Genomic DNA, 15,995 nt, shown 5'->3' with positions numbered 1-15,995 from the left:
AAAGATGGAGTAAAGATGGAGTAAAGAGGAAGTAAAGATGAAGTATAGATGGAGTAAAGATGGAGTAAAGAGGAAGTAAAGATGAAGTATAGATGGAGTAAAGATGGAGTAAAGATGAAGTATGGATGGAGTAAAGATGAAGTAAAGATGGAGTAAAGATGGAGTATAGATGGAGTATAGATGGAGTAAAGATGGAGTAAAGATGGAGTATAGATGGAGTAAAGATGGAGTATAGATGGAGTAAAGATGGAGTAAAGATGAAGTATAGATGGAGTAAAGATGGAGTATAGATGGAGTAAAGATGGAGTATAGATGGAGTAAAAATGGAGTAAAGATGAAGTATAGATGGAGTAAAGATGGAGTAAAGATGGAATAAAGATGGAGTATAGATGGAGTAAAGATGGAGTAAAGATGGAGTAAAGATGAAGTATAGATGGAGTAAAGATGGAGTAGAGATGGAGTAAAGATGGAGTAAAGATGGAGTATAGATTGAGTAAAGATGGAGTAAAGATAAAGTATAGATGAAGTATAGATGAAGTAAAGATGGCGTAAAGATGAAGTATAGATGGAGTAAAGATGGAGTAGAGATGGAGTAAAGATGGAGTAAAGATGGAGTATAGATTGAGTAAAGATGGAGTATAGATGGAGTAAAGATGAAGTATAGATGAAGTAAAGATGAAGTATAGATGGAGTAAAGAGGAAGTAAAGATGAAGTATAGATGAAGTAAAGATGGAGTAAAGATGAAGTATAGATGAAGTAAAGATGAAGTATAGATGGAGTAAAGAGGAAGTAAAGATGGAGTAAAGATGGAGTAAAGATGGAGTAAAGATGGAGTAAAGATGGAGTAAAGATGAAGTAAAGATGGAGTAAAGATGGAGTAAAGATGGAGTATAGATGGAGTATAGATGGAGTAAAGATGGAGTAAAGATGGAGTATAGATGGAGTAAAGATGGAGTAAAGATGAAGTAAAGAGGAAGTATAGATGGAGTAAAGATGGAGTAAAGATGAAGTATAGATGGAGTAAAGATGGAGTATAGATGGAGTAAAGATGGAGTAAAGATGGAGTATAGATGGAGTAAAGATGGAGTATAGATGGAGTAAAGATGGAGTAAAGATGGAGTATAGATGAGTAAAGGTGGAGTAAAGATGAAGTATAGATGAAGTAAAGATGAAGTATAGATGGAGTAAAGAGGAAGTAAAGATGAAGTATAGATGGAGTAAAGATGGAGTAAAGAGGAAGTATAGATGGAGTAAAGATGGAGTAAAGATGGAGTAAAGAGGAAGTAAAGATGAAGTATAGATGGAGTAAAGATGGAGTAAAGATTGAGTATAGATGGAGTAAAGATGAAGTAAAGAGGAAGTATAGATTGAGTAAAGATGAAGTATAGATGGAGTAAAGAGGAAGTAAAGATGAAGTATAGATGAAGTATAGATGGAGTATAGATGGAGTAAAGATGGAGTAAAGATGAAGTATAGATGGAGTAAAGATGGAGTATAGATGGAGTAAAGATGGAGTAAAGATGAAGTATAGATGGAGTAAAGATGGAATAAAGATTGAGTAAAGATGAAGTAAAGAGGAAGTATAGATTGAGTAAAGATGGAGTAAAGATGGAGTAAAGAGGAAGTAAAGATGAAGTATAGATGGAGTAAAGATGGAGTAAAGAGGAAGTAAAGATGAAGTATAGATGGAGTAAAGATGGAGTAAAGATGAAGTATGGATGGAGTAAAGATGAAGTAAAGATGGAGTAAAGATGGAGTATAGATGGAGTATAGATGGAGTAAAGATGGAGTAAAGATGGAGTATAGATGGAGTAAAGATGGAGTATAGATGGAGTAAAGATGGAGTAAAGATGAAGTATAGATGGAGTAAAGATGGAGTATAGATGGAGTAAAGATGGAGTATAGATGGAGTAAAAATGGAGTAAAGATGAAGTATAGATGGAGTAAAGATGGAGTAAAGATGGAATAAAGATGGAGTATAGATGGAGTAAAGATGGAGTAAAGATGGAGTAAAGATGAAGTATAGATGGAGTAAAGATGGAGTAGAGATGGAGTAAAGATGGAGTAAAGATGGAGTATAGATTGAGTAAAGATGGAGTAAAGATAAAGTATAGATGAAGTATAGATGAAGTAAAGATGGCGTAAAGATGAAGTATAGATGGAGTAAAGATGGAGTAGAGATGGAGTAAAGATGGAGTAAAGATGGAGTATAGATTGAGTAAAGATGGAGTATAGATGGAGTAAAGATGAAGTATAGATGAAGTAAAGATGAAGTATAGATGGAGTAAAGAGGAAGTAAAGATGAAGTATAGATGAAGTAAAGATGGAGTAAAGATGAAGTATAGATGAAGTAAAGATGAAGTATAGATGGAGTAAAGAGGAAGTAAAGATGGAGTAAAGATGGAGTAAAGATGGAGTAAAGATGGAGTAAAGATGAAGTATAGATGGAGTAAAGAGGAAGTAAAGATGGAGTAAAGATGGAGTAAAGATGGAGTAAAGATGGAGTAAAGATGAAGTATAGATGGAGTAAAGATGGAGTAAAGATGGAGTAAAGATGGAGTAAAGATGGAGTATAGATAGAGTAAAGATGGAGTAAAGATGGAGTAAAGATGGAGTAAAGATGAAGTATAGATGAAGTATAGATGGAGTAAAGTGGAAGTAAAGATTAAGTATAGATGGAGTAAAGATGGAGTAAAGAGGAAGTATAGATGGAGTAAAGATGGAGTAAAGAGGAAGTATAGATGGAGTAAAGATGGAGTAAAGATGAAGTATAGATGGAGTAAAGATGGAGTAAAGATGAACTATAGATGGAGTAAAGATGGAGTAAAGATGAACTATAGATGGAGTAAAGATGGAGTAAAGATGGAGTATAGATGGAGTAAAGATGGAGTAAAGATGGAGTATAGATGGAGTAAAGATGGAGTAAAGATGGAGTATAGATGGAGTAAAGATGGAGTAAAGATGAAGTATAGATGGAGTAAAGATGGAGTAAAGATGGAGTATAGATGGAGTAAAGATGGAGTAAAGATGGAGTATAGATGGAGTAAAGATGGAGTAAAGATGGAGTATAGATGGAGTAAAGATGGAGTAAAGATGAAGTATAGATGGAGTAAAGATGGAGTATAGATGGAGTAAAGATGGAGTATAGATGGAGTAAAAATGGAGTAAAGATGAAGTATAGATGGAGTAAAGATGGAGTAAAGATGGAATAAAGATGGAGTATAGATGGAGTAAAGATGAAGTATAGATGGAGTAAAGATGGAGTAAAGATGGAGTAAAGATGGAGTAAAGATGAAGTATAGATGGAGTAAAGATGGAGTAGAGATGGAGTAAAGATGGAGTAAAGATGGAGTATAGATTGAGTAAAGATGGAGTAAAGATGAAGTATAGATGAAGTATAGATGAAGTAAAGATGGCGTAAAGATGAAGTATAGATGGAGTAAAGATGGAGTAGAGATGGAGTAAAGATGGAGTAAAGATGGAGTATAGATTGAGTAAAGATGGAGTATAGATGGAGTAAAGATGAAGTATAGATGAAGTAAAGATGAAGTATAGATGGAGTAAAGAGGAAGTAAAGATGAAGTATAGATGAAGTAAAGATGGAGTAAAGATGAAGTATAGATGAAGTAAAGATGAAGTATAGATGGAGTAAAGAGGAAGTAAAGATGGAGTAAAGATGGAGTAAAGATGGAGTAAAGATGGAGTAAAGATGAAGTATAGATGGAGTAAAGAGGAAGTAAAGATGGAGTAAAGATGGAGTAAAGATGGAGTAAAGATGGAGTAAAGATGAAGTATAGATGGAGTAAAGATGGAGTAAAGATGGAGTAAAGATGGAGTAAAGATGGAGCATCTTGAGCTGAAGAACAGACTGGTCCCTGCATGTTCTCTCTGCTTCAATAAGTTGATCCTGTAAAGCGTTAATCCTCTTTCTGCTTGTTCCCCTCTGAATACCGTGGCCGGTTGATTTCATTGATGAACACACATCAGAAGACATCGTGGAATTGGATTTGCTTCTAAAATAAGGCACAGACTGAAGGAACCTTGAAATAGTTTTAATAAAATCACATTTATCGTGTCCGTGTCTAGTGATCTAGTCATGAATGGGTCCTTGTTCAGAGTACTCTCCCCGCAATAAGGGTAAAAGTGTGTAGCACGATATGTTGCGCACGTGCAGCATCATCAACCTCCATTTGTATAAACAAAGAATAGCCGTCATTTTATACTTCTGCCATAGTTCATTCATTTAGTCACACCTCATGCAGAGTAAGTCTTCATTTCCTGCTGTCGCTGTCCGGAGCAGTCAGCTGGTCATGTCTATCCAATAGCACGGAGGTGCGACTTTGTTATTAGCCAATTATCTTACAGGTGTCTCTTTTCATCTTTTTCTCTCTGTTCCTCCAGTCCTTTAATCCTTCTATTTTGTTCACCCTCAGCCTTTACATTAAAACCTGAGAACAAGTTCAGATCAAGTTTGTGCCAGTCAGGAACAACAACAGTGCATGCGTTGTTAAAAGCAGTCTAGCTGGCCCGTGCTCAGAACAACTGTTGGGGGCTCGTACTTCCTGCCGCCAGACCATTGGTCAGAAAAGTCCTTGGAAACCAAATTCCTCTGAAAAGCCCACGCAAAGAAACCTTGGGCCAGCCGGAGGGGATGAGGACAGTTGTCCACATGTACACATACAACACACACACACACACACACACTGAAAAGAGAGTGAATGAGAAGTAGAGAAAAACGGGTTGAGAGAGAGGAGAGAGAGGAATGATAAATTAATTCCACATTTCCGTCACTTGTTTCGCCCTGACTGTGACTCAGTGCCACGAACCGCAGACGGAAAATAAAATGTAAGTAAAACAGAAGGAGCGGAGAGAACAACGTCACACGTTAGCGTCGGCCGTTCAAAGAAGTGCAACAAATTCACGGTGATGCAAAGGTCCGGCCTTCACCTGCCTGCTGTTTACAGCGGCGTCGCCTTAGCAACCACATCTGGCCATACATCGATCAAACCACTGGAACATTTCACACAACAAAGCCTCCTTCCCTGCCACATACAGGAACTACAAAGGTTTGTCTGCTGCCCTTTGCTGGCCCTTAAGTCGCCCCTCCAAAAGGTAGTAAGGGAAAAGAATAAAGAACAAAGAACAGAGGTCAGAGGTCAGACTACGGCCCTGTCTGCACGTTCTTATTGTAATCAATAAGCAAGCAAACTTTACAGGGACCAGAAACCGAGTCACTGATATGTTCCAGACACGCTCTGCAAAGCATTCAACCTGTTTATATCAGATGCCAATCAGCTGTTTCTCATGTGGCCTGAGGGCAACATGAGAAACATGGAGGTCAGAGGTCAGTGAGTGTTGGCGAGCAGTGAACAGGAAGCTGTGGAGGACACACACCTGCAGACGGACAGTGGACACAGCTCGCGCTTGTTTGTAATGCCAAGCGGCGCTGCGGTTTTAATGCGTGCGTGTGTGTGTGTGTGTGTGTGTGTGTGAAGGTTTAAGGTTTTCTTTTTTTATGTTGCATTCCACCCTAACCACACATCCAGGCTGCTGCTGCTGCCGGCCTGCGACCAAACTACTGATCTGATAACTGGATGACAAGCCTGCTTTGGTGTGGCTGAGAAGAGAGAGAGAGAGGGAGAGAGGGAGGGAGGGAGGGAGAGAGGGAGAGGGAGAGGGAGAGGGAGAGAGAAAGAGAGAGGGAAAATCTTCCTCTCTCATCCAGATGATGTGGACTTATGTCGTCAACATGTCCCTTTCGGCGGCTTCAGATCGCTGCCACAGAGAAGCCGCCCAGCGGAGCCGCCCAGCGGGGGCGTGTGGGGGGGTCGCCGGCCCCGGACAGCGTTTCTGCTGTGGCTGTGGGAGAGGAGGCGATAGATCCCCATAAAACCAGCAGTGGAGCGAGGAACAGTCTGGAGAGGAGAGCGAAGGTTTGCCCTGCAGGTGGCGTGATAGCCAGGAAGTCAGGCAACCAATCACGATCAATGGGGGGGGTCATTAATAGAAGAGGCCTATGATGTTGTTTTTATGGATCCACTGCAAATCGCTGGCCTACAGGAACCTAGGATGCCTCCCAGTAAATCAATAATCAATAATCAATAATCAATCACAAAGCTCGTGTTTATAATGGATCAGTCAACTCGAGATCTGGTAATAAGCGTTGCCTTCATGAGGCAACAGTCTCAGTAGCGACTTCCAGACTTCCCTCTCCCCAGCCACCTCCTCCAGCGCTCCCAAGGGGGGTCCCAAGGGGGGGTCCCAGGGGGTCCCAAGGGGGTCCCAGGCGTTCCCGGGCCAGCCGAGAGACAGAGTCTCTCCAGCGTATTTAGATACATATTTATATGAGCCTGACATTCAAATACAAATTTCAAATATTCATTCATTGTCCCAACCGCTTATTCCGTCATCGGGTCGCGGGCCAAGCTGGAGCCAATCCCAGCAGTCAATGGGCGAGAGGCGGGGCTACACCCTGGACAAGCCGCCAGTTCATCACCGGGCAACACAGAGACAGACAATCAGCCACACACACACTCACACCTACGGGCAATTTAGTGTCACCAACCAGCCTAGGAGAACCCGGAGAGAACCCACGCAGGCACGGGGAGAACCCAGAGAGAACCCACGCAGACACGGAGAGAACCTGGAGAGAACCCACGCAGACACGGGGAGAACCCGGAGAGAACCCACGCAGACACGGGGAGAACCCGGGGGGGAGAACCCACGCAGACACGGGGAGAACCCAGAGAGAACCCACGCAGACACGGAGAGAACCCAGAGAGAACCCACGCAGACACGGGGAGAACCCAGAGAGAACCCACGCAGACACGGAGAGAACCCGGAGAGAACCCACGCAGACACGGGGAGAACCCGGGGGGGAGAACCCACGCAGACACTGAGAGAACCCAGAAAGAACCCACGCAGACACGGGGAGAACCCGGAGAGAACCCACGCAGACACGGAGAGAACCCGGAGAGAACCCACGCAGGGAGAACATGCAAACTCCTCACAGAATGGACACAAGTCGGAGACGAACCCGCGACCATCTCGCTGTGAGGCAACAGCGCTTACCACTGCGCCACCGTGGCCATGTTTCCCACCCCCCATTTCAGCTTCCCTGTTTATACGGGATGCATGCAGGCACTCATCTGTATTAAAGACTGTCCAGTAACCCCCCCCCCCCCCCCCCGAACATCACTGGGCCTCTTTCATGGAAAATGCAGATGCGTGTGATGGATTGTATCTATCGGCTCTAAATTCTGAAGTAGAAGTCTCAAAATCTAGAAAGGCCATGAGATGATACGTTTGGTAATAAAGTTAAAGGCAACATGAAACTGTGTCCGGAGTCGCCGTGGTGACTGCACTTTGTAGCAGGAAGTGACAAGAATCAAAAATCCATTCACAGGATTAACAATTCTTTGCTTGACATTGTGTTTCCGTGAGACAAAGTCAAACAGAATGCATGTGTGAGTCTGTGTCTGCTGGTTAAGGCCAGCCTGATAGCATCAGCTCAACCACTGGAGGGGGAGGCCGTTTGCTTTGATTATACAGCAACATGTTTGGGCGCGCAGCTGCAGGGACTTTTGCAGATTTGTGGCAGTAACAGCATTATGATGCATATATTCAAAACTTAAATACTCTCTAACAAACTGCAGCCAGAAGCTAAATTACCTCAAATCTCCCACGGCCCACGCCTATTTAGATTGGTCAGAGAGCTGTGGAGTAAACGGGGGGGGGGGGGTCATTGGAAATCGTCCTGCTGCTAGCGCGCGAGCTCATCCTCCCTTCTAAGTGTTGTTTTAACAGCCGGGGATGAAGCCTGGATTTTTGGACTTCGGCCCAGGATGTAAATTTATCTGCCATTTTCAAACAATTTCCATCAGGAGCCATTCAGACTGAGTAACGGGATCATTTGACAGAAGCCCAGAAGAAAAATGGCCTGTGAGGCAATAATGTTTGATTTATCTCACAGTTTTGTCCCCTACGGTTTGCCGTAGCCTCAGACAAAGGCTGCAGCTGGATAAGAGAGGTGGATATAAATACAAGATGGGCGCCGACGGATGGATGGAGATAACAATAGATGAACTTATTGTCTACTGAATGGATGTATTAATGAAAATGTATAAATTACTGCGTGATTCAGTAAAAACAAACAGTATAAATTATAAATAAACAAGAATAGTTGTAGTGTTTGAATGAATATAGCAGACATTGTGAAGTCAGTCCTATTCCTGAACAAATGAAACACGCGGCTAACATCAGCGACGTGAGATAATAGATAACAGATTCCTGCTCGAAGGGATGAATCCATGAAAAACTGTTGAACCGAAATCACGAAGCGCAAAAAGAAGAAGAGTCAACTGGACTGCTTAAGTTTGGTTGAAGACGTTTCCCTTCTCATCCAAGTGGCTCCTGTTGAACACATTCAACAACCCAACGATGAATGAGACGCGTTCAAACCAGACCAGCAGCGGCGGAAAAGACCGCCGCATCCAAACTGCTGACACACTTGGCATGCGGCAGGGAGACCAGCTCTTTCTATTGATGTGTGTGTGTGTGTGTGTGTGTTTGAATTTCAGGGCCAAAGCCGTCATTTGAACAGAATGAGAAAGATCAGAACCAAAGACAGGAAGGTCATTTCACTGTTACAGTCTGAAAACGACAAGCCGTCCTTCAAATGCCAAACGTTCTGCTTCCCTTTTATCTCCCTCATTCTCCTTTCTGTCCTCTTTTCATTCACAAGGCTCGACAGTCACGGTTGCCCGGTTGCCCCGAGCAACCAGATTTGGCCCCGCCGTCCATCACTTAGTTTTGCTGGCCGCTCCAGTGGCGTTCACCTCCGAACCAGAACAAGCGTCCTGTTAGAGATCCCTCCGCGTACGTGTGTCAAACAAGTTCTCAAATTAAAGTATTTAAAATGGCTCTTATTACTTTCACCTCATTAAAAACTCAACATGTATGCCGGCGTCTTTCATTTTTTAATCACTGTAACTGTTTGACGCCAGATTCTGCGACTTCAACAGTCCTTTCGTAGCGTTTCGTCAACGGACGCTTTGGTTTCCGCTCCACAACGCTGGACCCGAGTCGGAGTCCAACCCGAGTGTGATTCCATGAGCCATGCTCATTGGTCCAGCTCAAAGAAGCTTGACACTTTCTGCTTTCACCCTCTACCTAAGGATGGCGAGGGCGCACCGGGCCGTGGCACCAACACCACCTGCTGGTCAAAGTCAGTCTCTTGTCCGGTGCATTATTCCTGTAACACCGGGCATAGACCACAATAGCGCCGGCGCTACGGTCGTAGCTAACGGGTTATGTTCACTTCGTACATCCTCTGTACTCTGTTCACGTCTTAAGTGTGTGGGTATGACGGATACGTATGATACGGCGAAAGGACTGAGGGCAGTGTAGCTATAAAGGAACCAGGTCCTGTCCGAAGGTTTATGGAGACCAGCTCAGAGTCCACGCTAACGTTAGCATATGTCTCGAATAGCCCCTCAGCATGAGAATCCTAACAGATCCTGCATAGAATGCTCGCCCGGACCCTACCGGCCCTTGAGCGAGATCTGCATTAGGAGTTACCATTTCCATGCCAATACTCATTGATTCCACACGTTTCTTAGAAACCCATCGAGTAGTTTTGTGTCATCTTATAGCGAAGAAACAAATAATAAATGTATTATTCCGACAAGTAATCACGAATAGATCCCAAATAGGCTCCTGATCCGGAGCACCTTTCTGAATGTCTGATCGGATGACATCTGGTTTCTTGAATTCCATTTTCTTGACACTGATTAACCTGAGTTTCTGGGAATTGAAGTAGTTTTGTATAACATACTGTAAATACACAGTCGTTTACTGACAGAACTGTGGACAATACCACATTGTAAAGAATACATTAGTACACATTTAGAAGACCACAGCAATAAACTGTATATTCCATCAAAATATATTCAGCTGCTATCCATTTATACATAGTTTTGTATAAAACTACATTTTAAACGAGGCGACATTTGCCGCTCTGCAGCAACATGTGCAATAAAACCTTTATCATCATTGTCTGTGAAAAGTTGTACTGCAGCTGTGACCGGTATATTGTAAAGAAGCTACTGTAAATTAGCATTATTGCGCCTTTAAACGATTTAAACGATCTGTGAGGTCCATCACGGCGAGGATTCATTCAGATTACTACATGCTCAAGATGAAAAGAACGACAGCATCCGACTTGTGACGGCAGCCTGTGGCTCGACTGGAACGGATGCGATCATTTCGTCTCAGAACCCTGAAGGTGGTCATCAAACGACTCGCCTCTGTCGGATTCGTTCAGCAGCCGCAGAATCAAACGCCAACATCTGTAAACGTCCTCAATGATCAACGAGGAGCTTCTAATGGGTGCGTATGGTCCGTGTGGAAAGCCCCGCCCCGAGCCGAGCCGAGCCGACACCTGGCATCACCACTGGTGAACACAAATCAACCAAAGTTAGAGGGCTGAAAAAAAAGAACACGCAACTCCGTGGTCTGCTGGTTCCGCTGCCTGCATCATCGCCGTGGTCACAATCACACGCGATACTCGCAGTAGCGCCGGGTATAACAATGTTATCTCATCTGTTTAGATCAGCTTTAACTCCGATGGCGTTTCCACATATATTCATCTCAGCAAATGTGACTCAGACCAACTCATTAACCGCTAGAATCTACAGGTTCTATCAGCGAGCAGGGATTAAATGTCCTACGGCGTGAGCTGGAACCGCCCTTCATGTTCTCAGGATGCACGCAGAGCCTTCCCCGCGACAAATAGCAAGAAGAAAGAGGTGAAGCGAGAGGTCCCCTTTAAGACCAGTGATCTCTGCTGACTGTGCTGAAGGCCCCGGCAGCATCCACAATGCAGTTTCAATACAACACAAAGGTCACACGGACTGTGTAAGCGATGCCGAGTCAAAAACAACTGCTTGATCAATTTGACTCCTTCATAGACATCTCACTGACTCGTTTACTTTTCTTCTGCAGGCTGATGTGAGGCTCGCTTCAGTCGCTAGTCTGACTCCAGGGACGAAGGGAGATGCAGAAAGCTGAGCATCCTCCAACACTGACCTCAGTTCACCATTGACCTCAGATCAGCACTGACCTCAGATCAACACTGACCTCAGATCAGCACTGACCTCAGATCAACACTGACCTCAGATCAGCAGACTTCAGATCAGCACTGACCTCTGATAAGCACTGACCTCGGATCAACACTGACCTCAGATCAGCACTGACCTCAGATCACCACTGACCTCGGATCACCACTGACCTCAGATCAGCAGACCTCGGATCAACACTGACCTCGGATCAACACTGACCTCAGATTACCATTGACCTCAGATCAGCACTGACCTCAGATCAGCACAGACCTCAGATCAACACTGACCTCAGATCAGCACTGACCTCAGATCACCACTGACCTCGGATCAGCACTGACCTCGGATCAACACTGACCTCAGATCACCACTGACCTCAGATCAGCACAGACCTCAGATCAACACTGACCTCAGATCAGCAGACCTCAGATCAGCACTGACCTCGGATCAGCACTGACCTCGGATCAGCACTGACCTCGGATCACCACTGACCTCAGATCAACACTGACCTCAGATCAGCTGACATCAGATCAGCACTGACCTCGGATCAGCACTGACCTCAGATCAGCACAGACCTCAGATCAACACTGACCTCAGATCAGCAGACCTCAGATCAGCACTGACCTCGGATCAGCACTGACCTCGGATCAACACTGACCTCAGATCAGCACTGACCTCAGATCACCACTGACCTCAGGTCAGCACTGACCTCAGATCAGCTGACCTCAGATCAGCACTGACCTCAGATCAACACTGACCTCGGATCAACACTGACCTCGGATCAGCACTGACCTCGGATCAGCACTGACCTCAGGTCAGCACTGATCTCAGGTCAGTGTTGATCTGAGGTCAGCACTGACCTCGGATCAGCACTGACCTCAGATCAGCACAGACCTCAGATCAACACTGACCTCAGATCAGCAGACCTCAGATCAGCACTGACCTCGGATCAGCACTGACCTCGGATCAACACTGACCTCAGATCAGCACTGACCTCAGATCACCACTGACCTCAGGTCAGCACTGACCTCAGATCAGCTGACCTCAGATCAGCACTGACCTCAGATCAACACTGACCTCGGATCAACACTGACCTCGGATCAACACTGACCTCAGATCAGCACTGACCTCAGATCAGCAGACCTCGGATCAACACTGACCTCAGATCAGCACTGACCTCAGATCAACACTGACCTCGGATCAACACTGACCTCGGATCAACACTGACCTCAGATCAGCACTGACCTCAGATCAGCAGACCTCGGATCAACACTGACCTCAGATCAGCACTGACCTGAGATCAGCACTGACCATTCACTCTGCCATTCGTCTGCGGTTGGACTGACCTGGTGGCAGTGCGGGTTGGACTCCCTGCTGTACGAGTACGAGCTCCTCTCTGTTTTACCTGCAGGGGGCGATGGAGAGGAGAGAGGAGGGAGTTAGAGGGCGCCATAACGTAAGGCAGGTTAGAATATAGATCAATCCATTCACAACAAAGGGGGCGACAGATACACAACATAATGCAGAAATACTACATATTTATTGCGTCATTCATCATCAGTCACTTCCTGAAACACAAATCCGTCCGTCCCTGCCGAGCTGAACCAGTTAACGCCCAGCGGCGGTTCCTGTGAAGTCCATTGAACATAAACACCGACTGACGGCTTTATCATGAAATCAACTCTCGCTCATTTACATGTCTAACATTCGCTCCTGATCAAACTTCAGTGGCATCTGATGGTTTGTGTTCATCATTCCGTCCTTCATACTTTTATTCAGAAGACAACCGAAGCCAGCCTGCGAGATGAGAGTCACGCCGTGTGTTCTGTGTCCCACGAAACGGGGAAGCATGGATCCCTACGCAAAGAACAAAGACGCTTTATGCACGGCGCAACGCAACAAATACAACGCTTCCACTCTCCAGTTCCTCGTGGGTGTAGATCTGGCTCTTTTGCACGCTGACGAAACAATCAACAACGAGACGGGGTCTTTCAGGATGGATTCAGAAAGATCAAGACACCAAGAATGTTTGTCTGGGATTACAGTCGGCAGCGGGACGATCCAGATTCCTCCTCTCGCTTCACGTGAGCTCAACTTCTGTCACAGTTCGACTCCTTTGACCCCCCCGGAGATCCAAAACAGCATTTTCTTTCTAATAATCTGAAATAGTGCCGTTTTGTTAATCTGATTAAATAAATTTAAACATCATTGTTAACTGAATAAATTGAATAAAGAATTGAATTAAATGTAAAAGTAAAATAGTAGTAAAAATCCAAACGCCTCTGTCTTTTTATTTGTTGCTGAATTTTGATCTTGAAATGATGCTAAATCAGGTTATCCTGTGAATAAACGACAGACAACTTCAAAGGATGTGAGGAAAAAAGACATTCTCATCTATCCGACTGTCTTTACAGAAGATCTTTGGTCAAATATGTTGAAGCATATTATTAGAAATCAGACATCAGTGCGTGACAGGAAGGTGAGGCCTCCTTGGCAGGTAAGCCGTTGTCGTTTGAACACACAAACCCTTGCGTGTCTCGCTGTGAAGTGTGTCTGAATTCCGACGATGCGCCGATCACCAGAGACAACAAAGCTAATTTCCTCTCCTCCGAGCCGCGGGACCGCCCCGATCCGATTTTTACCACACAGACCATCGTCTTGGATAAAACCTTAAATCTGCAGCCAGTCTAAATAGTGTGTCGTTACTTTCTGCGGTCGGTGCAGCCGCATGCGCTGAAATAGAAGGGCTGGAATCAGGCCCGCATAGACCAGCGCTGAATGCGTGCCAGCGTGGGCGTCCATGCAGAGGAGGCTGATAATTACAGCCGTTCACAATCGGAAAGCGGTCGCTTTGTGTGTGTGTGTGTGTGTGTGTGTGCGTGTGTGTGCGTGTGTGTGTGCGTGTGTGTGTGTGTGTCTCTGGATGTGACCAATACAGCGGCCTCAGCCACGACTGATGCCAGCTGGACCATTCTGGCACATATACAACCCCCCCCCCCCCACACACACACACACACACATGCTGCCATGGATGCACATTCTCAGAGATGTCCAACATACATATACACACATATATATATATACTGTATATACATATATATACAATTAAAAACATTTGATCCTCATGAATGCAGGCAGTAAATCATTTGTATGGAAAAAGAGTTGGATGAGTAATAATCCCAACCAATGAAACAATGAACTTTTTCTTCACTTGGAAAGTGGAGTCACACCCAATAAATATCACTGAGATGAATACAAGAATTAGATTTAACCACGAGGTTTTACAGAAGCGTGATCTGGTAATGATTACCAAATACTTCAACCAATGAGCAGAGACTAGCTAATTGATGAAGGCAAACAGAAACTGTTAATGATTGTAATGTACTGCAACGTATTCATGTTGGGGTTCTGAGTTGTTTGATTTCATTCATTCTCCTCTCTGCCTCTCTCTTGGCAGTGGGCGTGGCACAGAACGGAGCGGCAGAGCAGAGCGGGCACACCTGTAATCCATCGTCATTACCCAACTGCTTATAATCCCTTGGTCACCAGTTCTCCGGTTACCAGATCACCCGGATGTCTCCCGTGCTTGTTTCCTGTCCCCTCCGATCTGCTCCTGTTTCCCGTTCCTGTCCCTGCTCTTTTTTGTGATGCCGTTCCGTTCTCTGCCGTTGGTACGTGAACGTGTTTTTGCACTTTTGTTTGGCTGTGATTTTGTGTTTTCTCTTACCGGACGTTCCAGCCCGTCCACCCCTCAGTACCGTTTTAGAGTGTTTTTTGTTCTCTATTCTGTTTCCTGGCTCTGTCTGCGCGTGTTCGGGGTCTTCTCTGCTCGTTAGCCCTACGGGACGCTACAATTCATGTGCTACAGCTACGACGGAAATAAAATGCTAACGGGGGTAACTCACAGCTGTATAATCCATGTTATTTTATTTTGTCCAAATATGGCAACCTTTTAACCTCCACGCTCTCTGCAGGCCGAGCTCATGTATTACACACACACACACACATGGGAAGGATCAACTGCAGGATACGCACGCTGTCACGGTACGCCGTCAATGGAGACACACACACACAGGGAAATGGACACTGTCTGATTTCTGAATCATTAGATCTGCGATGTCTGATAACGCTGGCTTTCTGTCAGCAGGTGTCTTTAAAGACACCAACGTCTTGCTATAAGGCCAAAGACTGGCACAGATATTTCATGTAAGTGTTTTAGAACTGCATTAAAAAGGGTATCATATGTGACCTTTAATTTTTCAGATAAGATGCAGACTTTCATACGTAGCCACCAATCTAAATAAAATAGTAACCCCAAAGAGGTGAAAGAAATCAGAGAGGCAGAAGAAGATGCTCATTGAGAATAAAGGGAATTTACGATGGGTCAAAAACCCCAAAAAGATGGATTCTGCTCACACGTTAAACCCAATTTTAGTTTCAGTTTGCAAACAAGGCCCTGAATAACGAGACCTAAATAGGTCTATATTGTGACTGCAATTCTTTGGGACAATGCAAAACCCTGCTACCAAGCTTCATCAAAATTCAAACGATAATAAATGTGTAATGGATGTAAATAGTGTGTGTGCGTGTATGGGGGTGGGGGGAACTGAAATGTTCAATGTTTTCAACGTGAAAAAAGAGAAAAAAAGAAAAAGAAAAGAACATTCTGGAAGTCCAGATCCACTCCAAGATTTAATGGCAAGTCGCTGCCACCAAGTTTCAGGAAAATCTGTCGAGTACTTTTTTGTGAAATCTTCATGACAGACACTTAACCTCCTTGGCAGAGATCATTTCAAAATGCGTTCAGCATCCCCACGAACAACCCAGAACACGGCTACAGCATTTTCATTTCTCAATCTGTTTAGCACAGCGTGCCG

General features: G+C 44.6%; 1 protein-coding gene across 1 annotated transcript in view; it reads right to left on the bottom strand.

Annotated features, from left to right (window-relative positions):
* LOC137908775 (transcription factor 4-like) overlaps positions 1–15,995 on the bottom strand; it is a 181,087-nt gene that overhangs the window by 92,803 nt on the left and 72,289 nt on the right. The window contains 1 exon segment of the mRNA XM_068753197.1: positions 12,465–12,523. Within this exon segment, the coding sequence (XP_068609298.1) occupies positions 12,465–12,523 (59 nt within the window).

This window comes from Brachionichthys hirsutus, chromosome 19, assembly GCF_040956055.1.
Source record: "Brachionichthys hirsutus isolate HB-005 chromosome 19, CSIRO-AGI_Bhir_v1, whole genome shotgun sequence".
In the NCBI taxonomy this organism is placed as follows: Eukaryota; Metazoa; Chordata; class Actinopteri; order Lophiiformes; family Brachionichthyidae; genus Brachionichthys; species Brachionichthys hirsutus.
This window is presented reverse-complemented; position numbering and strand designations above follow the sequence as displayed.